Here is a 27148-nt window from a genome sequence, read left to right as displayed (position 1 = left end):
GCGATGCGGTCGCCCCTTGAGGTAGACGTTTACCTTACGCTAAGCTCTCTTTTGCTATGGGATCGAGTTTCGTGACCAGAAAGAGTAGAGGAACCGTGACAAAAGAAGGTTGATGAGGCTGTCCGTAACACTCTGCAGGGTGCAACGACTTCTAGGCAGGAGGGAAACGACAATCGCACAATGTCTAAGAAGTGGGATGGCGATGGCATGCCACGTGCTCCCCTGTCCCCATGTCTTTTCTCTTATAGTCAAAAGGTTCAGCGAGTAAAACGGTCCAAAGATTCCAAAGATTAAAAAAACATGGTCGATCCATTGGTGGATCCGACGGAAATGAGTTAACATAAAGCTTGAAAGCCCTTTGGGAACTCCCCTTCACAACGCTATACAACCCTGCAACGACCTTTCGCAAACGCTACACAACCCTACGCAATGACGACCCTACACAACGTTATAGCGCAAGACAGCAGTCGCAGTCAAGCGAGCCTTTCGGGCTTCCTCCGACTCAGCTTGGGAGCGTCGTCTCGCAGCGTCAGCCAGAGCGTCTCGCTGACGTAAATCCCGCTTCGTCAGACACTGGCGTCAGCCTTCTTTCGCTGCCGCTCCTTCGCGCAGCTTTAATAACTCATGGGGCGCCCACGCAGACACGTACGGCTCAGACGACGACCACAGCTGCGCTGCCTAGCCCTGCCGCCGCCGACACGTCGCGCACTCTCCTTCCCTCTCCACTAACCGCGCATACACACCGCGAGGTGGCTACAGGCAGACCACAACGCGATTCTTGCCTAGCGAGGACTCTAACGCTAACGCATGAAAAAGTCACGTGACAGGAGAGTCAAAAGCTCCAAAGCGTCTTAAGCACCAACTGTGTCAATCAAAACGACACAACGACACCATCAGCATCATTAATAAAGACATGACCCTGAGTTTGGCGTAAAGACGCAGATGAAATGGACAGGACGAATCTCCACTTCGTGTGTCGTCTGCATCATTACCACAATCTGAGGGTCATGTCTTCTACAACTATCGTACAAATCGGAACCAGTGGCAGTGCATGGTTCAGAATCTTGTCCGCTGGTTGGGTGCGGTAGACCTGGTAAGCGAAGATATTCCAAAAGCCGGGCGTCATAACTGGAGAATAAAAAATTGTCACCGACTTAACGCAACAGGAAATAATTTATTTAGACGATCATTGAAAAGGCGACCAACGCAACTAGGTCAAAGACTGAGCTTGTGGACCACTGCTGGAAAACGGGACACGTGTTCGACTATAAGGGCGGCGTCAACTTGGCGCGCGAACAGCGGTAGGGACCGAAAAAATTCCTCGAATCGTGGCACATCCAAAGGGAACCAACAGCATGCAATACCAACCGCGGCCCACTTCCCGGACTGTACTCTGGTCTCGGTAAACCCTTAAATAGCAAGACTGGTTTTGGTGCTCCTCATTCTCGTCCCTACCCTTGCACTGATGATGTATCCCGCATAGGAGACGAAACGTCTAAATAAATTGTTATTCCTTGTTGCGTTAAGTCGATCACATTTTTTTATTCTCCAGGTAGCCCTGGTAGTACGTAAGCTACTTTAGCAATTGTATAATATTTTGGGAGAATAGGAGCGAGACACGAGGATTGCAGCGACATAAATTAGATAAAATAAGCTTCGATAAGATTTGAAGTACGAACCAGTCAACAGATAAATGTGGCGGTCCAGGTTGTACTTACTGGTGTACATTCGTAGACTTTTAGGAACGGCGCTGAAGTCGAAGCCTTCTCCTCCTTCAGCGATATACTGAGGCATTGCTATGGTGTACCATTGCAGTCGAAATACTTTCTCAAATTTTACTGTGCGACAGGATGTACAGACGATACGTAGGTCTTCTACCCTTCTGCCCGCGTACACCACCCGCAATCCTGAAACAGCCAGCCGTCAGTCGACGTCTACAGTGAACAAAGTATATGGTCTATTGATACTGCGATAGTCAGCACGGAAACTGTACGTCTCACGCTTTCCACAAATCAGGAATGATCATTTCGTTATGTGGTCAAGTGAGTGCGTGTATCAAAGTGCTAGTGTCAAAGTTACTATAGCGACATGCTCCTCATGTTCAACTCAGGACCTTGAGATGAACGTGTATCTAACATACCTGGGTGTTTTAACTCCAGGGGAAACTCAAAAACTCCGTGTCATCACACTAACAGACGAACAGCTTCCTATTTTCCTGCACTCCTATTCACTTAAAACAGAACTTCACCGCACAACACGCTGAAAGATTACCATTGCACAGGACAAGCATCACTCCTGATATGTGGAGAGTGCGAGGCGCGCACCTTTTTGTGACAATTAACGTATAGCTACACAAGTGTCAGGTTATACTTCTTTCAACAATTCGTGGAAGAGAACCATGTCATTCGGGTCGATGGTTGGAGGGTTGTGCGATTCCGTTTATGAGTGTGCTTGCAAGCCTACCTGACATCTGCAGGAACTGCCCTCCGTAGCCGGTTTCATCGACGGAATGCTGCATCATTTTGAAAACGGTATTTCCTTGCATTGTCATGAGCACAAATTGGTCTTCAAAGGGATATAAATTGTATAGGTCTTGCTTCTGAATTTCACCTGCAAAGTTAATAAATATAGACTGTGGTGCACCCTGAAATGGATGAACCCCCCCCCCCCCCCCCCCCATAGACATGAGCAAACTTTCAGAAAACATTTCTGTTTACATCTTTGTCTCGTGAAGTGTTTACTGTCGGTATGTTAAACGTCGACTTTTTAGATATTTTTTTGTTTAATCTGCTACTTGATGACGAATAGAGCAAGCTCTCAAAACAAACTCACTAAATACATTATAGGTACTGTAAAGCAGCAGACGCGATTTTATACTGCTGGCTCATTTGACAGCCTGGGTTCGTAGTATACAAATCTTCCAAAAATATCGTTCAAATCCAGCTCGTAGTTTTTAGAAAATTCAGATTTAACATTACGGGCAACCCTGTGTCTAAGACCCCATACGAACTCCACATTTCCCCCCTATTTAGGACGGCGAACCTAAACACGCCAATAACAATGGCAGAGCCGTATATAGCCTATATACAGCTCTGAACAATGGGAGCGCACAGCGACATCTGTGGACCGCTACCATCACCACGCCGGTTAGCGGACGCGGTTCATTTTTGTGCAGGTGACTCTCATGGCGATTCTGCTGATACAGATATATTACCCATTTCCACGATGTACCAATGTTATTGCATTGTATGTACGGAACTATCGCGTTTTGAACAAACTTTTCAAAGAAAGTTCAAGAAGCCGACTACTTAGCCCATGACTTTGCCGATAGGGAGTTGGGAACATGTAAAACTGTTGCTAGACGAATGGGAGATTGCTTCCCACCAGGCGTCGCCCTGCGTGTTTTCATTGCAATATTTAGTGTTTTCTGACGCACATAAAATTTGCAGTGTGGGTTTCTTTCGGAATAAGCTTTCAAATGCCGCGGCCAATATTAGCTGCTTGCCTGCTGCTTTACAGTGCCTTTGAACCTTATCGCTTTCATTCTAACTGTTTAAAGGTACTGTTAAACAGGACCGATCAGCTGTCATTTGGTGTGGCTATTCGATAGTCCAAGCCACCAGGACAAAAACTGCGCAAGTTTCATTCCAATCGACGGTGCAATTAATTAGAAAATTACAATTAAAGATTACGGGCAACACTGTACTAGGTATTCGAAATGAATCCGTACTCCTGCCACATACGGCGGCAACCACATTGCATGCGTAGAACACTGGGCCAGACATAACAATCCACGACAAAATCCGCCCCTGCAATCCACACAACTATCCACATCTGAGGATAAGCGAACTGAAATGCCGTTGAAAAAAATGTGTCAGACGTTCAAGATGCCAGACAGCGTCGGGACTTGTCTGTTCACAGAGAGAGTTTGTTCGTTCGAAAGAGGCCGCGAACTGAAGGAGCGCGCAGGCGCAGCAGAGAAGTAGGGAGAGCCTCCATCGAACAGCGGCCGACGCTGGGTTACTTCGCAAAAAACACTGTTAACAGGGGTTTCAGAATGCATAGGTAAACAGGGAAACTAATATTATGGTTACTAAAATAACGAAGTTCAGATGTAATAGTGTGTAATACAAATTTTCAGGGTTGCCCGCTGTACAGGGGGCTGTTTGACACCAGGCGTCGCACCGCTCCCCTACACCGCATTTTTCATGGCAAATTAAAAATATTTATAGTGCGTTGTCGGTCATATGGTTCCGCATATGGTATTTAGGAGCAACAAAGTCTCTAGTCACATCACCGGCATATCATGCTTGTCTACTGCTTTACAGTACCTTTAAAGGAGCATTAAAGTGGTATTCAACATGGCCAAAAACTGCTGCCATCTTGTAAAGCAGTGTTCGAAAAGCATTCCCGTCAAATATTTCTACCCAAAGTTTTTTTTTTTTTTTTTTCACTGAGACGCAATTTCATTTACAAAATCGCGGCGAGCGGTTCGAGCGCTCGAACTGTAGACCGCACCCCTCTATATAGTGTGACGCCTGTGACCGAGAGCCCTCTAATTCGTTGGCAGAAAAAATCTCCTGCTACGAGCGGCTACGAGCATGGCGATCTGTTCCTTGTTGACTGATATTCATTGTGTCGCGTCTTCTAAAAAAGAAAAAAAAGCATATAGCCCAACAAACTAGTATTACGATCATGGGAGCAATTTTAGTGGCTTCTGTGCAATCTTTCGTTGCACGTCTCCAACGGGGCAGCGATGTGCACTATACGCTTCAGTCATGTGATGCGGTGTCCAATGCGAGAATACTTCCGGGACGTTTGTGTGGTACGTCTCTCCGTCGAGTTCGCTAATTCCCAGACACGGCAAAGTCCATTTGATCTATCGTGTACCCATATCAGTGTATGGCCGTACCGCTTATCGGTGATGCAGCGCGGAGTTCGGGGTTGCGTGAATGAGAAAGGCAACGCCAGACTGTCGTTTGCACAAGGTTCCGCCGAATGAACCAGGAAGAAGCAAAACGCTCGCTTTATTCAACGTCAGGATACCGAGCCTGATACAAACCTTCGAATATGAAGTCTGTATTTCGGCTAGAGCGATTATCAATCACTGCCGATCGTTGTTGTGGTACGTCAACTTTGTATCTGCAGCAGATATTCCCCCACTCGCTTGGCATGTCGATGCAGCTGCCGTATGTACATTTAGCAAACGCATCCCCTTACAGTCTGATTCATATGTTGATGCCGAAGACATTTCTACGTAACAGCTACATATAGCTGCACACCGTCGAGAAGAACTGGGCTGTCCTGTACAACGCACAGTGAGATTGGCACAGTGAGTCGTTCTTCCCATACTGTCAGCGGTCCAAAAACGTCGATAGCGTTGGCAGCCTTACAATCCTACATTTTGGACATCAGGTAACGGAAGAGCGTCAAGCGTCTCGGAAGCGGTAGCAGGGTGATTTCATTTATAATTGAACAAGGTGCGGAAGTCACATTTTTTGATCCCGTCGAAAAAAATATACGTTGGAGGAAACCTCAAGTGATGCAAAACGCGCAGCATGCGAAGCCCGTGGGCGCGATACTTTCCCAGAGGGAGAGGGGGAAACTTTTAGGTCGCATGGCCGCGCTTTCCGCTGGGCCAACTTTCACGGGGCCTGGAGTCAACAATTTTTTGGTTACAAATCTGATTTTTTTTTGTCGTGAGAGACATGGCCGTCGTCTATCACAGTGACCATAAAGAAGCGGTTGTCACGCACAAGTCGTTCTTCAGAAAATTCCAAACTTGGCAGGAACGTTCAAAAATGCCAGATTTTGTTACGCTATTACTTCAGAACGGTACGTCTCACTACATTGCGGTTAACTGCAATCGAAAGCCCGTTAAAAGGCCCATCGACTGGTGTACAGCTCATTACTATCAACTGCACAGTTATGCTGCTGCAGTGCTGAGAGTAAGGCATAGTAGGCGAATTTTCGCGCTGTTTGACCCCAAATATCTAAAAAATGACACCTTCGTTTTCTACAATTTTTTGCATAGAGGTTATTCTATCCCTCCACTTTGCCCCAAAGAAAAGACATTTGTACATATTTTGCTCTGAGACGCGTGGCGAGTTTTTTTTTTTTTTTTTTTTTGCGCAGCCTCCTCCGCTGCCTTCCGGCGCGGTTGCTCCCCGTGCATGCACTGTCGCTGTTTTCTCTTTTCCTTGTTTGTTTCTTTAACGGCTTGACCGCTAAAGCCCCTTGTGTACTGAGCTGGGCATTGCATTGTCCTCCCGAGTACAGTGTCTCATGTATGCTCTGTGAAGCGACAGGTGGCATTGTGCACCTTCGTCCTGAATCTGTATAGTCATTTCCAATAGCGCATCCTGAAACCTTTTATCGTGCTCGAAAGCACTTCCATCCGGACCCACGCCGAAGTATTCCTCGCAGAGTTGTGCCTAACTCGTTACAAGTAACTCGTTACTTGGTAACGGTTACTTTTTTTGGTAACGAAGTAACGATTCAGTTACTTTTTTAAAAATTGTAATAGTAACGGAATCAGTTACAAAAATTGGTAACTCGTTACTGACGTTACTCGTTCTTTTTCTTCAGCGCGGGGGAGCACATTTCGGCACTCCGCGTGGCGCAATGCGTGCAGATTTGACCTGCGTGACCCACGACAACGTGTGACTCAAAGTCCCTCGCTGAATGTGTTGTTGTCTTTTCTCTTGTTTCCGTAATCTCCGACCATCACTCCTTCATAAGAATGGACACCTATTGTGCTATGCCAACAAAAAACGCGTTTCGACTTCTAGACTTTTCTTGTCTTTGCTAAGCTTCTGAGCGCCCTAAATTATGACGCAGCCCCTCGTCTGTTTTTGGGAACCGCTGGTGATTGGTGGCACGAAAAGTGTTTTTTCTTGTGTTTTCATAATCTCCAATCACCCCGACTTCGGAAAGGAGGGAGAAGGTCCAGGCAAGCTGATATAGAGTCATGGTAAGGGGCCGAGAGACACGGAACACGAAGCACGGACGACAAATTTCGAGTATCGGCTTCTTCTGAAGTGTAATTCCTCATTAATAAAGGGTTGAAGGCAAATGACGGCATGTTTGTTGGCTCCTTTAACTATGCGGCGGTAACGTAAAAGTAACTCGTTACCTGTGAGTAACGAGAACTCGTTACTTTTGTATGTTGGTAACGAGTAACGTATTTAGTTACTTTTTTCTGAAGTAACGGGTAACGGTATTTAGTTCCTTTTTTTTTTTTTGGTAACGGGCACAAGTCTGATTCCTCGTTTCACATTGCGGCGCATGCCACAAACAGATTTTCTCTCGCCAGTTGAATATGGTTCGAGAAAGCAAAGAAAACGCTGTGTAACCTTCACCGGGCTGCGAATTCACACGCCGTTCAAGGTTCCGGGCCGTGTCTGCTGTCCACGTCGCAGCGTATCTTTCCCACGGCGGCCGTACCACAGAGGGATTTTGTCCAGTGCTAGTAAGCTTACTTGACTTCGAGAAAGTCGGAAGGAAGCTGCAGAACCTTGAACGTGGTACCAATCCACACACCGCTCCAGGTAGTACGCTTTGCCCCGACCTCCCAAATAGCGACTCTCTATACATCCCATTGTGTATTCTGGAAACTACTGTTTTTGGAATGTATGACGTTTCACAAGCAGCGGAGCGGTTGGTTTGAACATACTCAATGCTATTGTCCTCCCCGGTCCTATGAATACGGGGACTACGCACAGCTACACCAACGTGCAGTCAATGACGTGTTGTGTGCTCCGATTATGGACGAAAGCACAAAAAGATAGCGTACTTAAACAAGAGGTTTCGGTGTGTGAGCGACCTGGGTCTTCAAGACGTCAAAGATGTTTTTTTGCCATGTGGGATCATTGACGTGCTGCCCCAAGAACACACGCGGTCCTCAGGATGTCCCCGCAGTGTCATCGTGTCCTCGTCCTTCAAGGTGTATCCCCATAACGTCCTGAGGATGACACTGGAGGACTGTCCGTGAAGTGTCATTCAGGTACGTCCTGTGCCCGTCCCTGTGTGTAGATACCGGGACGAGAAATATTACTTTGTTTAGTTTACCTGCTAAACCGCTTCCGAAATAACTTCCGAAAACACCGACCAAACTGGTGGACTAAACATATTGTTTTGTGTTTTTGGCCCATCCTTGGACCCAATTGACATTTTTTCTCAAATAAAGGGTGCTCCAACGTAAAATTATCTGCCTCCGAAAAGGATGACTGTCTATGATACACGGAGAATTTCTTGGGGAAAGGATAGGAACGCGCGATTCTGTCGCACTGCTTTTGACTTTCAAAAGTCCTACCTGAATATCTCAAACCAAAAGGAGTAAGAAACATAGACTTTGCAGTGATACAGAACTAATACTTCAATAAATTCCTCGCTTTTGTTATTTTTTCTTTGCGTAATCGAAGGAAACATGGACAGCTCACCCTTTGTTTTTTGTCGCAGACGGGCATGGCTATCGAATTTACGGAGGGTCATCGAGTATCTGTTTGTGCTTCGGAAGTGAATCCTAGTACCTTTCGGAGTGGGTTCGTCGGACTTTTTTCTGTGCCTTTTATATTTCTCTCTTTCTACTTTTTTATTCTACGTTCTTATTTCTTTTTAAACCCCTGTGCTTATTGTCGGTTATGGAACGTACTGGAAACGAACAGCAAGACTTTATTGCGGCAGTTAACCAAGATGTATGGAATCAGTATGCAACCGTTTTCTGTGCAATAAAAAACATTGGTATGGGTTCTCTGATCTTAAGTGTGCATGCGGAAAATGCAGAAAAAAGGATATGAATATAAAAAATGGTTCATACTAGAAATGCTCTCGCACTCTTCTCAAGTTGTCCTGACGTAGGACCTGTGGATGATCTGAGGGTACCATGGGGATGCTATGTAGTGCCAAAATGACATGTTGAGGATGAGTTGAGGATCAGATTCGCCGTCCTGGGGATGTCACCCCCGTCCAGATTCGTAACCAAAAAAATGGTGGCTCCAGGCCCCGTCAAAGTCGGCCCAGCGGAAAGCGCGGCCATGCGACCTAAAAGTTTCCCCCTCTCTCTCTAGGAGAGTATCGCGCCCACGGGCTTCGCATGCGGCGCGTTTTGCATCACTTGAGGTTCCCTCCAATATATATATATATTTTTTTTTTTTGACGGGATCAAAAAATGTGACTTCCGCACCTTGTTCGATTATACATGAAATCACCCTCAGACAATAGCAGACGCTCCAGCATCAGCGGTGTTGCTCACCGATGGTGGTCGACGCCACCTCGATCATGTGACCTTAGACCGAAAGAGGAGAGTCTCTCGCACACACGTCACATACTGACGCGCGTCCCGGAGCTCGTCACGTGTCTATGCTGAAGGTGTTGAGGGAGTTTCGCTCACGGGAGATTCGGTGGGCTATTGTAGGCGTCGCAAGTCCGCTGCGGTTGTACTAACTGTGGGAAACGGTTTCCGTGCGCATAACATTCCAAAGTGAACAAAAACAGAATCAAAGTTGTGTGCCTCTAGACTGCTCCTTTAAAGAACTCGTTTTTTTTTTTCCTCTTGCGATCTTGGAATGGTTTGACACAGCGGGCTGTTGATTCTAACTCACTAGCACCATTTGCTCACCTTGTTCAAAGTGTTTTGTGTTGAATTTTGTTAGGTGTGCGCGAATTTGTATAACTTTCAGTGTATTACCTGCTACTTTGCATGTCACTCGTTCTACGACGTTTTTTAATGTCAGAAGAATTCTAAATAGGTAAATATAAATAACTATGCTCCTGTCATAGCAGTTTTATAAAAATCGTGTACAGGCTAAAAAACATCCTTTATGTTTTGCAGAAGTCCATCCATTCGGTCTTCAGATACAGGTACTGAGACGGTGACTATACCGACCCTCTATACTCGGGCTCACCTCCATGCAAGCGTTCGTCGACGCCGGAATGAGTGGCAGCTGCATTGACGACTGCTGCATTGATCATGCTCCACGTGCCCTCGGCCTGTTCGTTCGAAAAGTAATCGAATGCTGCCTCCGCTAAGAGTGTCCCACCGTTGCACTGACCCAAGGAGCAATCGCTAAAGGTGTTCTTGATCTGCACTTTGGTAGTTCCTACAACTAGCCTACTTTGTTCCGTGACATACTTGTCCCATTGTCTCAGTACATCTGCGACTGTTCCGGCTGCAAGGGTTAGAAACACACATCACAGCTAACGTGTAAGCACTGCAATATCTTGTTTTGGTCCTCCTGAAGTTGTGTATCACTTATTTGAGAACCTTTCATTTTGAGCGTTCCGTAAACAAATCATATTGAGAATCGTTCAGCGACAACAGATGATTATCTAGAAGAAGTCATCCCATTTGAGATCGCTGTTAGTGCAAGATACTATACTGAAAATTGATTCGGCTCGCCGTAGTCAACAATGTTTGATAACACGTTTTTCCGACTAACCAAGATGAAATGCTCTTACTTCAACTGGTATTTTGCGAAATGTAGGCACATTTTCATTCCTTAACGTGTTAGTGCAATGTTGTCAAGTTAAAATCGTAAATCTTGTATTTCTTCTCCAAGTGGTCGCATAACTCATATTCGACCAAGCAAGCCTGCGTGCGCACATCCAACTAAGATGCATTAACAGTAACTAATGGTGAATTCCACTGGTCCTTGGACTGAATAAAAAGTCACAGTTCCAGTGCGCATGATACCCTGGTCGAAGTGCTTCGCGTTCGCACTGGCAGTCCCCTTTGCCCCCAGCAGCCCAATCTCGGTCGAATACTGGGCCAAGATTGCCAATATTGGTCCAATATTGGGCCAACATGTTGTGTTGCTTGGGGCTATTCGTTCGTTTCCACGCTCAACCAATGTTGCCGCCTAGATGACCTGAACACTCCTTCAATTGACGTCACGCACTTGGCTCTACACTTTTAAAAATCAACTTCTCTGCATAGCATACTTCCAGCCAACCATCATCTCAAATCATATCGTTATCTGCCCTGATTTGTTGAAAAAGAGAGACGTACACCTTTTTGTGATACTTACGCTCTTCATAATTGACGCAAAAATGGCGCACTACTCCCGTTTCCAACAAATCAGGCCATATAGGCCGTATAGGAGTGTACTATTGCTGTCAGAGCTCGGCAAAATAACTCATGATCGCGATAGCTCACGATACGCACAATCACAATCGGCGATTGCATGAGTCCCGCGTGATTTCACACCACGTGGCAGTTCATCTGCGATAATCTGCCATCACGTTGGCATGACAACGCGAAGGACCACGATTATTGTGATCGTGCTAACGCTGCACTCTGATATCGTGAGTTCGCTTAGTGCACTCATGCTGACGCGTCTCTCGGCTGTACTAACGGGAACCACTTCGAAAGGAATCGTTTGCTTCAACGTCATTATCGCTGTGAGTCCACGATCATTGTTGTTAAGAAGTCGCTGTCTGTCGGTGCGGCAGTCTGACGTTGATGTCCAACTTGCTGCTACACATTCGCACTTGCTGTCTGGAACGTTTTGCATTAGTAAATCTTTATTTCCATCGCACATGCTGCTTAGTCGCAACTCTCACATTTTTATTTCATTTTTGAAGTAGGTGATTTTGGACAGGCACGCGTGCGTACACTTTAAATCCTGTGACGGACATGTGCCAGTTAAAAAAGTTCACTCAGAAAGTGCAGCCGGAACACAGCCGTAACCGTCTGGAAGCAGCCGTAACGGTTATCAAATAGCAAGCACAGCGATCCTCATCGCCAAATTTCAGCAGGTACAAAGCCGTCACGTTGGTATGAAACAGCGTTGTGCCCGCTGAATAATGTGTGTGCCTCCTCAGCCTTGTACTCGTGTGCTTGTTGAATAATGCGTGTGCCGGTTGAATGTGCGTGCCTTCGTTGGAGCGTACTACGTTGTTCCGTGCTCCGCCGGTGAGGAGTGACATGGCACAACCAGTGTTGCCACATCTACAGATTTGTATGGAAATCTACAGATTTTCAGCAACATCTACAGATCTACAGATTATTTCTGAAATCTACAGATTTTCAGCAACATCTACAGATCTACAGATTATTTCTGAAATCTATACAGATTTTTTCTACTCCATGATGAAATATGCTTGAGCGTGGGCTACACAAAATACACGAACATACACAACGATCGTTGTATATGTTCCTGTGTGTTCCCATGCTCAGGCTTGTTTCATTGTGGATTTCATGCACCAGCGAACAATCTGCATTTATGCTATTTTGTTATTTGTTCTGTCAAGTCCGATTCACGATGCGCCACTCTCGTGTGAAAAAACACAACCTTTTTTTTCTGCTTGTTCCGGATGCGCGCGTCAAAAAATTACCGTAGAATAATATTTGATATTCTTGTCACTGGCACGGAAGCTGTTCGGGCTTATCGCATGATCGAAATACTTTTTGCTGACTATGGATTCCTCCATTTACTAATAACTATGGTTAGATAGAGCATATGTATAAATTGCTTGATTTTTCGTTTATGCTTCCACTGGAAGCAAATAGACCTCGCGCAGCCGCCGGCGCATTGGCAACGACGCACACGTATTCGTATGCTTTTTTTGAGCTGTCTGCCTGCCGGTGTGTTGCTCTGGGTGGGGAAACCCCGCGTCCTGGACAGTGAACTGTGCCAGCATTTGTCTTAGAGGATCTGAGAAAAGCCCAGGAAAAGCAACTAGACAACACAGCCGGCGCCCGGATTCGACCCCAGTACAGTCAAGGCACTATGTGCAGCTCCCCAATAACTTTTACCGTCACATAATCTCGTTGTTTCGACGCAAAAAGCGAAATAGCAAATGTCAAACGATGAAATGCACAATATCCCGGCCTCGAAACTATGTTAATGCAGCAAATTATATATATTACCGCAATCTACAGATTTTTACGAAAATATCCATACTTTTTAATGAGTGATCGTCATACTTTTCCTCTGATGGGTGTGGAAACACTGGGCACAACGTAATCTCCTGCAGTACGTTCCTTGTTCCTTTACGCTTCCCGCTTTCTTGCCGCTGTCTGCGTGGCAACCTCGCCTTTGAGAAGGATGACACCTTGCTTTTTATGTACAGGTCTAATGTTTGCTTAAGGTAAGCCAACCTAGCTGTGATTCATCGTACGACGCGCGCGTTTTACTCGCGTTTAACAATCGAAGGACATTCTGTTGCAGACGGTGGACGCATTGCAAATGGCGGCAGGAGAGGATCGGCTGCATCGGTGAAGCGACGATGTACATTACAAGCGAGGTTAATTGTATTATTTCGTTATATGTGATCGTGGGACTGTATCGATTGCGAATAGGTGAGTTACAAAATGGAGTACTATTCCAGCATTAACGTTGGAACAATACCAGCGTGATATTCACTTCGGTTTCTTTACAGGTTGCTTCCTGTCTCAACAGTAACACATACGCGTGCAAGATTGCAACTGCTTCTCACGTGAAATTGGTGTCTGTTGCCACTTGTTGGACAATTGTTCCTCGGCCATTTGGCATTGTTTTGGTAGGCGTCACCATTCTGCAAGTCGGCTTCACCTAGCGCACGGGTGCATTAGGTGAAGCCCACTTTACAAACCTACCAGTATGGCTTGACTGTACGTACGTTTCCGCCAGAAATGGCGAAATGTAACGCGTTGATGTTAGGTGAAGCCCACCTTACGGAGAAGCTTGTGTTGCTCCATATCGTTGTCTTCCCTTCGTATTGTTTGTAAAATTATGTCCACTTTTAGCACGATTTCTCCGTCTGTACCATCTGCGTCCCTGTGACTTTTTTTCAGCGTAGGGCAAATAATTTCCGAAGGGAGGGTAGACAAAAACGTACAACCAATAGGCCCAAGACGAGGACAATCGAATGCTTTAACAATCAGACGGTCCTCTGATAATGTCCAAATTATTAGACGATATCCGAGTGGTATACGAAGAGTCGTATACGAATCCGAGTATGATCCTTGGCTACCAAGGAGCCTGTGATAAGTCGGTTGTCACCAGCATCAAGGTCAACGCGGCGCAAAGAAAGGTAAAACAAGAGGTCGGAACACTTGCTCCTCTCCCCGCAAATACCGTGCGCTTTTCTTTGCGAAAATCAAGCAGGAGGGGGCTAAAGCCGAATTTTTACAGATTTTTTTAGACTATATATGTTGCGATACAGTGCATAATTTCGGTTGGGTGTGTGGTTATCAGTGGAGGACTTCATATTTCTGTGGAAAAAAAAGTGAGGTTCCCTTGGCAATTTTCAAAGTTCAATTGAAAAATAAATTTCCCGCAATTAAAAATTGTTCAAAGCCTTCCTCATTCGTCGCAAAAGTTTCTAGAAGGTAAGTGCCGAAAGTCTGACAATCCTCCGGCGAGTACGTAGCCATTTAGAATATTTTGGTACGTTTGATGACTCGTGAGGCATACCTCGCTGTTTTTGCCTGAGTCATTGCTAGAGCAATCGACAAAGCCTGTAAAGTGCAGTTGTAATGATAATTTTCAAATCATTGTACTTTTGCCAAATCACGAAATCATTGTACTTTCGACAAGAACAAAAATAGAAAAATGAAGAAACACGCTACCGCTCGTTCACTTCTATAAATTTACCTTACCGCTTTTATTGAAAGCATCAACAAGTATTTCAGTTTCTGGTGCTCTAATGTCAATTTCTTTTTCGCCTCAAGGTAATCAAGAACGCGAGATTGCCTTCCCTATCCGCGCTACAACCTCCACCGTTCATAGGATTACTTGGACGACTCATTTTAATGAGCATGTCAGTGGCTTCCATTTTTATATTGTCGCACTGCTCAATCTATAGAACTCCATACACGGTAGTGCTCTCCTCTAGGTTAGGTTAGGTTGGGCTAGGTTAGGTTAGACGTTAGGGTGTGTTAGTTATACGCTGGGTGTTAGTGCCCGCCACGGGACACACAAACCTCACGATGTGGTCAACTGTTGCGTACTGCAGGTTCATGTGTGTCCCGTTGACCTCGCGCAGGTAGCTTATGCACCTGTAGTCCTGTCGTTCGTCTGGCGCTACTTTCGTGCCCGGTGCGACGTCCTGTCGAATGAGTGGGCCAGGTGTAAAGAAATCAGGAGCTGTACTCAGATATCGTCAAAATGGTTTGAACATTATCAGAGCATTCGATTGTTGTCATGCTTGTCCTGTACCCCCCTCCCCTCCCCGTGAATGAATTACTTTGCCCTACGCTGAAAAAAAGGCGTACAGACGGAGAGGCGAAAAGAAGCGATGTTGCGATCACTGTCCCGTAATGTTTGTTGGTTTTTTCTTCGCTCACTTTTGTCGATAGTACAAAAAATACAATATAGAAGAAATGCACAAGTAAAGTTACAAAGGAAAGAGAAAAAAAAAGAACAGAAAGGGCGTGCCAAAAAAATCCACATACTTTTACAAAGAATACCAAGGGGAGAAAATGACACGGAGCGACATAAGCTGCTCCGTAAGGTGGGCTTCACCTGGCATCAAAACGTTACATTTCGCCATTTTTGGCGGAAACGTACGTACAGTCTAGCCGTAGGTTTGTAAAGTGGGCTTCACCTAATGCACCCGTGCGCTAGATGAAGCCAACTTGCAGAATGGTGACGCCTACCAAAACAATGCCGAAGTTTTTTCGAGGATTGTGTGTTCGGCGTTTGGAGGACTGCCTGGTGCATGGGAGCATCGGGTGGGTTGTGTGTCCGTGCAACGTGTGTCCCATATGTGTGTGTGTTGGGATTAGTGAACCGTGTATGCTTTCCATTCGGCAAACGATGATGTACTGGATGCAATTTAAAGGTATGTGCAAGCCAATAAAATTTGGTGTTTCATATTCGATGTGCTTGGAGCATTTCCTTCCTTGCTTTTTCCTTTTTTTTTTTTTTTTGCGAAGCAAGGAGGTAATTTTTCTGTTAGGAAACTCGAGAGGTGCAATGTGTTTCGCGTATTAGTGGGTACAAGTAACCCTTCGATACGTTCGGTACACTGTGGCTCCTGGCGTCAGCAGGGATGTCGTGCCAGTTGCTTCAGGGGGCACATGGCACCTGCAGCTTTCGCAGGCACCGCGTGCCCCTTGAAGTCATCTGGCACATTTTTAAAAAAATGTGCCAGTTCATCAGACGGCACCTATCCGTCACTGGGCTTAGAGTGTATGCATAATGATTTTGTCAAACGGTTCATGCAACCCGTGTATTTAGATTTGATTACATGCTGCAATAATTTATCTCAGCAACAACATACACGACGTTGATACATAAGGAACTTCGTTTGTTCATTTGTGGCCCACTATCCCTGTGGAGTGAGCCTCAAATACCATATCATGCGTGTGGACTAATTCTTAGGTTATTTGTATGATTTCTGTTTTTAGGTTTAGCTTTTCACACCTTCGGCGTGCAAAATCGGATCTTATCAGTGATTACTTCACCCGGTCACCACCTCCCGCTCGCTTTTGATGGTCACATTGTGAATTGGAAGACAGTTGGTGGAAAGCGGAGCAGGACAGTCCCATGTACATGGTGAATGCACTGCTCCAGGCTCTAGCTAGGCCGCTTCTTCATGAAACAGGACTAATTTTAACCTGGGCAGATCCTAAGCGTAGCCCTTGCAATGTGACCCTAAGCGTAGCCCTTGCAATTTGTGTCACAGGTGGGACAGTAGTTGGTTTCTGTCTTTATTGGAAATGATTTCATTTCTTCCGTCCATTCTGGTTCAACATGAAGCCAATGGAAATGAAACTAAACGAGTCGAAGCGCTGATTCCAGAGGTTAACGGTATACTAATCATTTCCATCCACCGCGTGAAGATTGCAGCGGTCTACGTTTATCGATGCTGCTATTCGCTAAATACCGAAAACCTTCTAGGGTTGTGCCAACCGAATCCGCGAATTCTCGAATCCTAGGCAGGGATTCGAGATTCGGGGATCCGAATCCCAGTGCCCAAAATGGCGAATTGAATCTTTCGAATCCACCAACCACGTTTGTTTGTTTCTTTTTCGAATTGGTGCCTCTGCAGTCCGCCGAAAGCCTGATTGACCGACAAGTGTTTTCTTGTGTGCTTGTTTACATTGCTCTGAATTGAAAGAGTTCAGGCAGGAACTTTTACATTACAAGTTTAAAAGTAACATGGCTCTGGTTTTGATAGTAGCTTAGTTTTATGGAAATAATTCAGACTCGAGAATTTATGTATTTCTTGCAGTCGATGACAACATGTTAAATAAATTTGTTCAAGAAGAACTATATGTGTATATTTTCTCCTGAAACTCAACTATTATTTAATTTGTTTTTCATTAAACAAATGTGGATCCGTCCCATCACTACCCTCTACCAACTCACCTAGCCTGTATGAAGGAGATTTCAAATTGTTCAACACTTTCCTCCTCTTTTCTAGAACACACTAATGAGCGCTGTATTATGCACAACATTTTGTTTTCCTTGTCGCTTTGACACTGCGCATTCGGACACCTATAATTGGCAATACCTACGACTTTTCCAAGTAAAGCATAACTGAAGAATAATTTTGTTCCCCCAATCTGTTTATCGACGTTCGAAACCACATGTCGCCTATCGTCCATCTAACATATGCATAAGAAAGAGATACGTTCAGACGAATACCACCCCCGCATGACATTCAGTCACGGTCAAAGTCGCGCCACAAACAAGTTTCGATATCAATTGAGTGACTTAGTTCTACATTTCCGGGTGTGCTTTTTACATTATACCGTGAGTGCACTAGTATGCCATAACCGATATCGCGTTAATCTTGACGTCTGATATCGTGATCGCCAGAGTACTATACGTCATAATCATTCGTGTGAAGTCGGCCAGGTGGCGCGACCATCTGCGATCAACTTTTATCGCCTGGAGCTGTTTGATTATTTCAGGCTGTTGGAAGTATTGCGATCACAATATTGCGATACGGGGCACGATATCTGCCTTTGCGTGAGTCCATAGTGAGTGTGAGGTCGATGCGCGCTTATCAGATGATTGTGAGCGTGGTGGGGGTGGTGGCGAGAGGGTTTGCTGTTATCGACCTCACAGAGGTGGGCAACGTCACGACTGACGCACTGGGGAATGTGCGTCCGTGAGTGATCGGGGGCCAAAATGCCAACCTCTCAGGGCTGTTGGCGATAGACGTGATATCACCGAAAGAGCGAAGAAGAAAAGAGCTCCCTCACTGACAATGCATGGCAGCCGACCCAGGCGAGTGCCGTTACCGAAAGAGTACTGAGGCCTGTTTGTTATCTAGGTGGCATTCCACCGACACGCTACACTGTACTGCACGAAAACGACCAGCGGAATTCGACCTAACAGGCTTTGCGTCATCTAGTATTCCGGGTGTCTCAATCAAATCCCCGGGCTAAACAATTCGGGCACGCTTGCACCAATCGAAGAACTTTCTTTCTTACAAGTGTCTGTCCAATACCACCTAGAAGCGACGCACTGTGTGAATGAGTGGGAGGCGCTCATTATTAACATAAAAATTCAAATGAGTTTCGTGACAAACATAACTTCTAAAGCAGGGCACCGTTGGCATTAAAATGGGCACTACCCCTTTTGGCACCTTCAGTGGACAACTTTTAGAGAAAAATCCGCCAGCGAAGCGGGTCATTGGTTGCAGTAATTAATTGGTTTCGGTTTACATGTTGTTGTCGCGGCTCGCCGCGGTGAGGCGCGAAATGACGCTTTTCCACACCAGCACCTTGAGCTCACTTCACGACGGGGAGTGCTGTAGAAAACGTGGGAAGCATGTGATATCAAGGTACGATGTGATTAACTGTGTTTCGTTCGTGCGATCATAACAGAGAAAGTGCGCATATCACCCAGATAAGCGGGGTGAGGAAGTGGCGAATCCTGTCTGCGCTGTTACTTTTTCGTCAGCACTCCCCGTTGCGAAGTAAGCTCAAGAACACGTAATTCATTGGTGCATAAGGGAGCGGAAGAGCGTCCTCTTGCATTTCACCGCGACCAGCCGCGACAAAAATATGTAAACCGAAACCAATTAATTACTGCAACAAATGACCCCCTTCGGTGGCGGATTTTTCTCTGAAACGTGTCCACTAAAGGTCCCAAAAGGGCTAGTATACCCATTTTAACGCCAACGGTGCCCTGCTTTAGAAGTTGTTTTTCACGAAACCCATTTGAATTTTTGTTTAAATAATGATCGCCTCCCACTCATTCACACAGTGCGTCGCTTGTAAGTGGTATTGGACAGATACTTGTAAAAGAGAAAGTTGTTCGATTGGTGCACCCGTTCCCGAATTATTTAGCCCAGGTATTTAACTGAGACACCCTGTATATATTCTTACTTTTAGACAAAGGTAGTACATGTACAGACTGGGACAAAAGTTTACGGAACACTGGGGGGTCGCATTTCTCCATTGGAGTGACACCCTAGCACCAAACACAAGCAGACACACATACTGAGAGACTGATAGCACACCCGGTCACCCGACCCTTTCTTATTCTACCGTTTCCCGATACCTTGCAGGGGACCGCTCCGATGAAGAAACATGCCAGTGCCATGTTCTGTAAACCTTTGTCCCAAGCCGAACTTGTCCTATATATCAATTTCTACAGATACGCATTGTCACGCTGTTGGCACTTACATAAAAAGCTCTCTCCGCTCAATATGGCAGGTAGACCTTCGTACGCGATTGGCCTCCAGGTTTGTCTGTCATAGGTGACGGTGATGTTACCGAGGTATTTTCCGAACGGAAAGACCGCCACCATGAGACACAAAGTTCCGTCTGATCGCGTCACCGTCATCGGGTAGTCGTCAGTGGCATTCTCACCAGCTGGTGGCGTCAAACGTTTTGGGTACATGCGAACAGATTCTGTTGCTGTGACGACAACAGATAGCTCTGGGATGCTTCTTGCAATCTCTGTGTCCAAGTCGAGGGTGTAACCACCGAAGGCGATAAAAATTTGAGACCCACGTGCTCTGAGCTCCTTCACTTGCTCCTTGATGCATTCCACGGGGTCGTCTGTAATTACTGTGGCTGTGTGAAGTAAAACAAACAAGCTCGTCACACCCCGCTACTATCAGTACAGCGAAAAATCACTAATCTCTGGTTTTCCTAGAAACTAACTTGCACAACCATTCGACGTCGAGCCAATCAAACTGCTGACGTTGGTAGAATGTAGAGTCACTGAATAGCTTCAGAATACTGCAACCGATTTACAACTGCAAGTTCTACGCCAGGGGACACCGTGTAGGGATGCCATAAGTTCGTCTACTATGTTAATGACAGATCCAGCCTGTAGACGTTCGTTCTCTCTTTATTCGACCACGCCCTTGCGTCTTCCTTGACGACAATGGATCAAGGATATCTAAACAAAATCACACATGCTGTTACACTCTTAGGAAGAACTTCATCATATAGCACGCTCCTAGCCAACCATCATCCCGAGTGACATCGTTGTTTACCCAGATTTATTGAAAGCGGAGGGCGTACGCAATTTTTGTGGCATTATGCGCTTTATAATTGCCACAAGAATGGTGTACGCCCCCGTTTTCATCGAATCAAGGGAGAGAACGTTGTCATTCGAGATTATGGTTGGAAAAGGTCTTGCTAAGTGTGAAGCCCTGATTTTAGAGTGTACGGTGAACGCGCTGCAATTCGCGATGTGAAATAACATTGCCGCAGCATACGGTCGTTTTGCCTGGGCAAAAGAAACCGCACACTTAAAAATTAACTTCACCGCATAGCACACGCATAACATCCCGAAGGACATCGGTCTCTCCCCAGATTTGTTAAAAGCGGAGGGCGTACACCTTTGCACCGCATCGCTTATGTAGTGCAGGTTGGGACAAAAGTTTACGGAACCCGCGAGCGGCGTACTTTTTCTTCGGTGCGGCACCCTAGCGGCTGGCGGAAGCAGGTGAGTTCACTGTTTCGAAGGGGTGGAGGGTGCGCTGTTAGACGCACAGTGGCAGTTCCGGTGTGTCTGGAAGTGGAAGCTACCGCTGTGTGTCGCTAACAGAGCACCCTTCCACCCCTCCGAAACGGTGAACTCACCCGCTTCCGCCAGCCACTAGGGTATCGCACCGAAGAAAAAGTACGACGCTCGTGTGTTCCGTAAACTTTTGCCCCAACCTGTACATGATTGGTACAAAAAAGGCGACGCCTCTTGTATTCAACAAATCAGGCGCGAGAACGATGTCACTAGGGATGATAGAACTTTGGCTAGGAGCGTGCTATGTGGTGAAAGTTCATTTTTCAGAGTATGCGTTTCCACTGGCGCGTCAGCAAAATGCCGCCGAGTCGAGTTGCAGATTTTGTCCAATGGGAGAGCGGCGCTCTCAATGTTGCAAGACGGCTATCGGCATAGTGCCGGGGAGAAGGAATGCTGTGAAGCTATTCAGTGACTCTACACTGTTAAAATAGAACTTCATCACATAGCGCACTCCCAGCCAACCACCATACCGAATGATATCATTCTGTGTCATGATTCGTTCAAAGCAAGGGGAGGAGCCTATATGGAACAAGCATAATACGTCCCAAATAGGCGCCTCTTCCCATTTGCAGCAAATAAGGGCACAAAATGATATCATTCAGAATGAGACCTCGCCCCCAGTGATTTCCATCTCTTCGGGCCACTGAAGGTGTCCCTTGGGGGCCGCCACTTCAGCTGCGATGACGAAGTCACGAATGCGGTCCGCTCATGGCTGCTACGCGCCGGTAAGGATTTCTACGCTGCTGACATCCAAGCCCTCGTGAAACGCTGGGAGAAGTGCATTGGTGCAGCTGGAGATTACGTTGAAAAATAAAACAAATTTCTCGCCTGTAAGTTCATTTTACTATTGCGAAAAATGAAAAGTCCCGGTTTGACTTGAACGCCCCTCGCATGTGCTGCTGGTACTTGCTGTAGATGACGGGCACGAAAATTCAAATAAAATGACTTACGACCAGGGGCTGCTCTGATCCTCGCTCTCGGATCAAAATACCCTATGATTCCGATGTTGACACCACCCCGTCGTATCATCAAGGACTTCTTAATGGTCACATTAGTCAGCAGTGACTCAGGGGCAAAGTCCATATTGCAGCAGACGACAGGCACGTCCGAAATCGAAAGATTGTCGAAGAACAGCTTCAGAGGTGGTGGCCCTCGGTAGAACTCTTTATAGTTAAGCGTCTGCAAGATAACAGAGTCGCGTTGAGTGCAGCGGCTGATTGCTGTGGTTGTTACATTGTCTTCCTCCATACACTGGTCATAAGAGAGGACAGAGTGGGAGAGGTCACACCACGACTCCCTGGATGAAGTGACACCTATGAGAAGGGTAGCCCTACAGTAACCGCGAATCCTAGAGCCTTTCCGACTGAAGTTCACAAACGCAATTGACAATCTTGCAGCAGTGTCTCCGGTTTGATGGTTCTCATTCACGTGGAATGCCTGAGCCCTATTAACACCGATTTCCACATTACTTACGTTGCTTTAAAGGGACCGAAAAGTGAATATAAACCTATCGAAACTTTATGTTCAGCGAAAAGCTTGAACCTTCAAAAGTTCAAATATCAAAGAACTCCGCTGAGATCGCTGTAGTTTTTCTGTAATCGAATTTTCCATAATTGCATGTCCAGCGACCTAGTAGGAAACCGAGCAGTCTGTCAACAATTGCATGACCCCACGCCATCTGTCGAGGACGCATGTAATACGCGCACTTCCGGGCGCTAATCCGGCGAAAACGAAAATGGCAGTGGGCATTTGTGACCACTTTCTACGTCGAGAATGTTGAGCCTCTTGAACATGAGTGCGCTGGAATTCTGCATTCGAGAACTGTCGCTCATGCAGAACTGTTGTTCGTGCGTAGCGTGGTGGAAAGTGTGTTCTTCGCAGCAGAAGATTCCTCGTCCAGAGATGAGCTGGAGTCACATTCGTCCTCAGCAGTAGCTCACCGTGCCGTGAACATGGACTGCTTTGTGAAATTTCCATGCATCAGGGAGAAGCACTTGTGTAAGCCGAAACAAGCGCTGTTTTTTCGTCGTGCAGGTGTTCATGTGTGAAATGCAAACCGACAGGTACTACGGATGGATACTACGGTTTTTGCTGCCGAGAGGTAGAGAATGCGTGTGGAAGGTAGACAGACAATTGCATCAGAACTAATGAACATCTCGAAATACTGTGCCTTGGCAACGAAGTACTGCAAGTGCCCTTTACATACGTTCGAGAAACCGAAGAGCATGGCAACATACACGGCAGCGCCGTGTGGTCGTTACGCGCTACTTGAACGGCAAACTGGACGGAAAACCCTTATTTCTGCAGGAAATTCCGTTATACCACCTGTCTTCCATTCACAAGAAGGATATGGTGTGCTCCGAGAAAATACAATAGCAAGTACTCCACTGAATCTCGATCTGCGTCATGCATGCAATTAGGGATGCTTTCCCATCAGTGCGCAGACTTGTAGAAATGTTGATGTCAGCATATTTTCATTTCGTGCTTGCTGCAAGTTTTTCTCATTGCTTTTTCTTTGTTGTCACGCCATATTATAATTCCTAGTTTGTTCCTGGAGGGTTAAGTAACCTGTGGGCATAGATGTATTTGTAGGTTATACTCATGTCTCAATTGTATATGTGAGGAGTAAGTAAGGTAATTTTCATCAGTGTCATTCAGTTGAACTGTGTTCATAACCTTTTAGTACACTTCTTAGTGACCACGTTTTCAAATGTCAATTAATATTTGAACCAAGATTAGGATTTAGCACTTAATTAACTCTGTTTTGCTAAACGGAGTACATGTAACTGATTCATTATCACGTCACCAACTAACATTTGTAAAGAAGGACTTGAGGGCTGACTTAAATTATTATTAACCCTTGATCTGGGTTCAAAGTTAACCATGCACCATTGGTGTGCATAGTACCCCAAAATGGCTAAATAATTTATTGCATAAGTTCTCTGTTACTGTAATTGAGATGTACCCGTACTTTTGTAAAGTAATTTTGACAGCCCTGCAAATTGAAACTGGCTTCAGTGTACACTACAAATGCATCGTAACATTGGATTGAAATATAATATAAGAGCAGAAGCGACGTTTTGTCACAACTATATATTTCTTTTTTATTGTCCAGGGATTTAGGAAACAGAGTAGGACTTCCTGCCCTCTGATGTTTTGACGTGCTTGATAGAGTTGTAAAACCTGCAACAAAATAAACAAGAGACGTATAAACAGTTTTGTCTTTTGCTTTTGAATTTAACAAGCTAGTTATATTTTATATTTTACCATTTGTTCACTTTTGTATTCTCTGTTGGTGAAAAGATTACAGGAACAATAATGCTGCAGATCAAACAATGACCTGTCTTCTTTATGAAGATGAGAACATTTCTTCAGGCATGCTAAGTGAGACAAAGGAAATGTACAGTGAAGGTTGTACAAAAACAGCAAATATCCGTCGACTAAAACTTTATATATGTGGATGTTACCACATCGTGTAGTTCCCATTCAAAAGTAGGACTAGGCAAGGTTGTTTGGTAGTTGTTGCTAGGTTGTTGGCATGTTGATGTGCTATACCGTTACAGCACATCAACATAGATGAGGGGCGGACACAGTAGACAGCGTGATGGCTGCAAACTCAAGTGAAGATCTATTCAACGGAACAAGAAACCGAAAGCATGAGTAGAGAAAGGCAGTGCCCATGCAGTGTATGGTGAACCACACTAATCTCTGAGAAGGTAGGATCGGAAGAGTAATAAAGAGAAATGACAGTTGTGTCCGAGATAGGGGAACTCTGCAAATTTGGGACCAATATGATGTGGTAACCTTGCATGGCTCACTACAGCTCTGACACACAATGCCAGTAGTGGAGCTTCAAAGACAATGAACGTTCGCTGTTCATTGGGCATTCAAGTGTAGAGGATGCATCTCTAGAAAATTAATTAGCGTTCCTTTGTCATAAAGTCATAACTACACCTCAACAGGAAGTATATATTCTTGTACTCTTCAAAAAAGCTAGTAGTACTCATCGGTTTCTTCTCCTATTGTTGACCTCATACTAATGTTCTGCACCTGTCCAAAGACTCCAAAAAATGTCACGAAGTCTGCAACACGTAACAAATGTAGTGCTTCCGTCTGTGGACTTTGCATACCTGCTTTCAGCTATTTCTGTCATGTCAACTTGAGTGCCTGGATCACACACACACGAAGCAGTCTTGCGCTACTTCAACACTGGAAGGCCCCTAAAATTAAATTTGTTGATGTTGACAATGTTGAGTACGGGACAAGCAGGATAACATAAGTTAAATGGAATACGTCATCGCTATATTATAATTTATACATGTGTGACGCCTGTACGTACCTAAGACGTTGTGTTGAACTCGTCACCTCGGTGAACCAAAATCACTGGGTACTGAGCATCGGTGTGCTTCGTTACGTCTTCGCAATTCGCCTTCTACAGGATATTCGTAGTCATCGGCAGCAAAAGGAGCTCAGCGCACACGACACAACTGCTACATCTAATAACCGAGTGTTTCGAACCACATTCGTTTTCGCGCACTCTCCTGTTGAATCTTGTGGTAGAAAACGCCCGCCGCCGATGGTGAACGAACATGATTTTTGCATCCCCCAACACCAAAACTACACCATGCATATGTAGGTCTCTCGAATAATTGACACAATAGCCACGAACATGTCATTCACTTATACTTTCTGGTTTCTGCTTCGCGCGACCAACATGACCACCCGCGACGTAAACAATAAACGCAATAACACGGATGGCCTTGCAGATGGCGCGGCGGATCGTAGCTCGTAGCGGCAAGTAGCTGAATGCTTTATTAACGTAAAAGCTATGGAAGTGAGCATCATTCTTAAAATGGTGTTTAGCTGTAAGATAATGTGCGTCAACTTTGTTCTCAACAAAGTTAACTCTCACGTGGTAAGGGATGACCAATCCCTGGGAGCCCTGGACCCGAAACCCAAGTTGCTCTTTTTCGCCGTTCGCCTGCAGCACCGTCCATGTTCCGGCGATCTTCAAAATATTTATACGTAAAAATATGCTGAATTGAGAAGTAATGCTTTCTGCGTCTTATCAAACAACGATGTTGTGCACGACAGTGGGCGAAAATATAGGGGTTATTTTTCACTTTTCGGTCCCTTTAGAATCAAGCTGGTACAAGTACACTTTAAGAAAAACAGGTAGAATCTCCTACCCAAGCTGGTAGAACGACAGTACTTCTAGCACTTCCGGCCAATCCACCCGCGCCTCTCCTCTGCGCTTCCCGTCTGCACAATCCTAAAGCCGCGTTCCCACTACCTGACGAACGTCCGCAACGGTGCCCGCAACAGCAGAAAGGTCGCTCAGTGGTGACCGGAGGCCCGTTTTCTTGCGCTGTCTAACCAGTCGCTCCTTGCATGACTAACGACCCGGACCGCAGTGATCAAGCAATCGAAACGAAGACGACGGCGAGGGTCAAAGATGGATGAAAACATACCAATACCAGGCCCCAACAGCTCCCCGTACAGCCCGTTGTCGGGGATAATTAACACAACACTGTGTCTGTGGTAAATTAGAATCGCTCCTTAGCTCCCTGAACCATCCAATCGGGAGCCTTCCTGTTCGGCTCACCGCTCGGCCGTTCCCGGCTCTCATCGACTTCTACTGGGTTTCGTGTCGACCGTTCCGTGATCTCAATATAACTGAAAAAAAAAACTCTTGAATGTTCTGGCAAAATACAGTCGACCCCCGTTTATCCGGACTTCATTTATCCGGATCCCGCGGTATCCGGACAAAAGGCACGGGAACGGATTTTCCTCCATGTATTTTGTTCTCATTTATCCGGACTTCAGCTTCCGGACTCGGACAAGAATTCCAGGGAACGAAAGTCGAAAATTCTTGTAATCCAGCTTCAGTTATCCGGACTACCGTGAGTAAGAGGAGACGCTGACCCCGCTTCGTCACCCTTTTCGCTGTGTTGGGGTTATTCGCGTCACACGTCAGGGACCTACATTCCTCCGTAGGGGAGACAACCCTGCACGATGACCCCCTTTTCTATTTGTGTGCGTTGGGTCACGTTGACCAGTCGAGTCATTCGGAAATATCTCGAGCAACTGTCTGGTTCTAGAGGGGAAAACTCCAACCCGAGGGCCTGCTGCGGTCCCTGATGCAGAGGCTCACTGCGACTGCCGTAGATGGTGCTGCGGTTTCTGACTACGTTGACGTTGATTAGGATGATGACGCGTGTGCA

The 27148-nt window shown here is 45.8% G+C and overlaps 1 protein-coding gene across 1 annotated transcript in view; it reads right to left on the bottom strand.

The window, feature by feature from the left end:
- The window catches only part of LOC135369181 (protein 5NUC-like), a 75821-nt gene that overhangs the window by 36224 nt on the left and 12449 nt on the right, over positions 1-27148 (bottom strand). The window contains exons 3-7 of the mRNA XM_064602826.1: positions 21875-22103; positions 19574-19966; positions 9906-10169; positions 2464-2610; positions 1719-1907 (exon numbers count right to left, since the gene is read on the bottom strand). Coding sequence (XP_064458896.1) covers positions 1719-1907; positions 2464-2610; positions 9906-10169; positions 19574-19966; positions 21875-22103 — 1222 coding nt within the window. The remainder of the gene's footprint in view (positions 1-1718; positions 1908-2463; positions 2611-9905; positions 10170-19573; positions 19967-21874; positions 22104-27148) is intronic.

The sequence above is a fragment of the Ornithodoros turicata genome, chromosome 1 (genome assembly GCF_037126465.1).
Source record: "Ornithodoros turicata isolate Travis chromosome 1, ASM3712646v1, whole genome shotgun sequence".
NCBI classification, from domain to species: Eukaryota; Metazoa; Arthropoda; class Arachnida; order Ixodida; family Argasidae; genus Ornithodoros; species Ornithodoros turicata.
The sequence above is the reverse complement of the archived record's forward strand: the minus strand, read 5'-3'. Positions and strand labels throughout refer to the sequence as shown.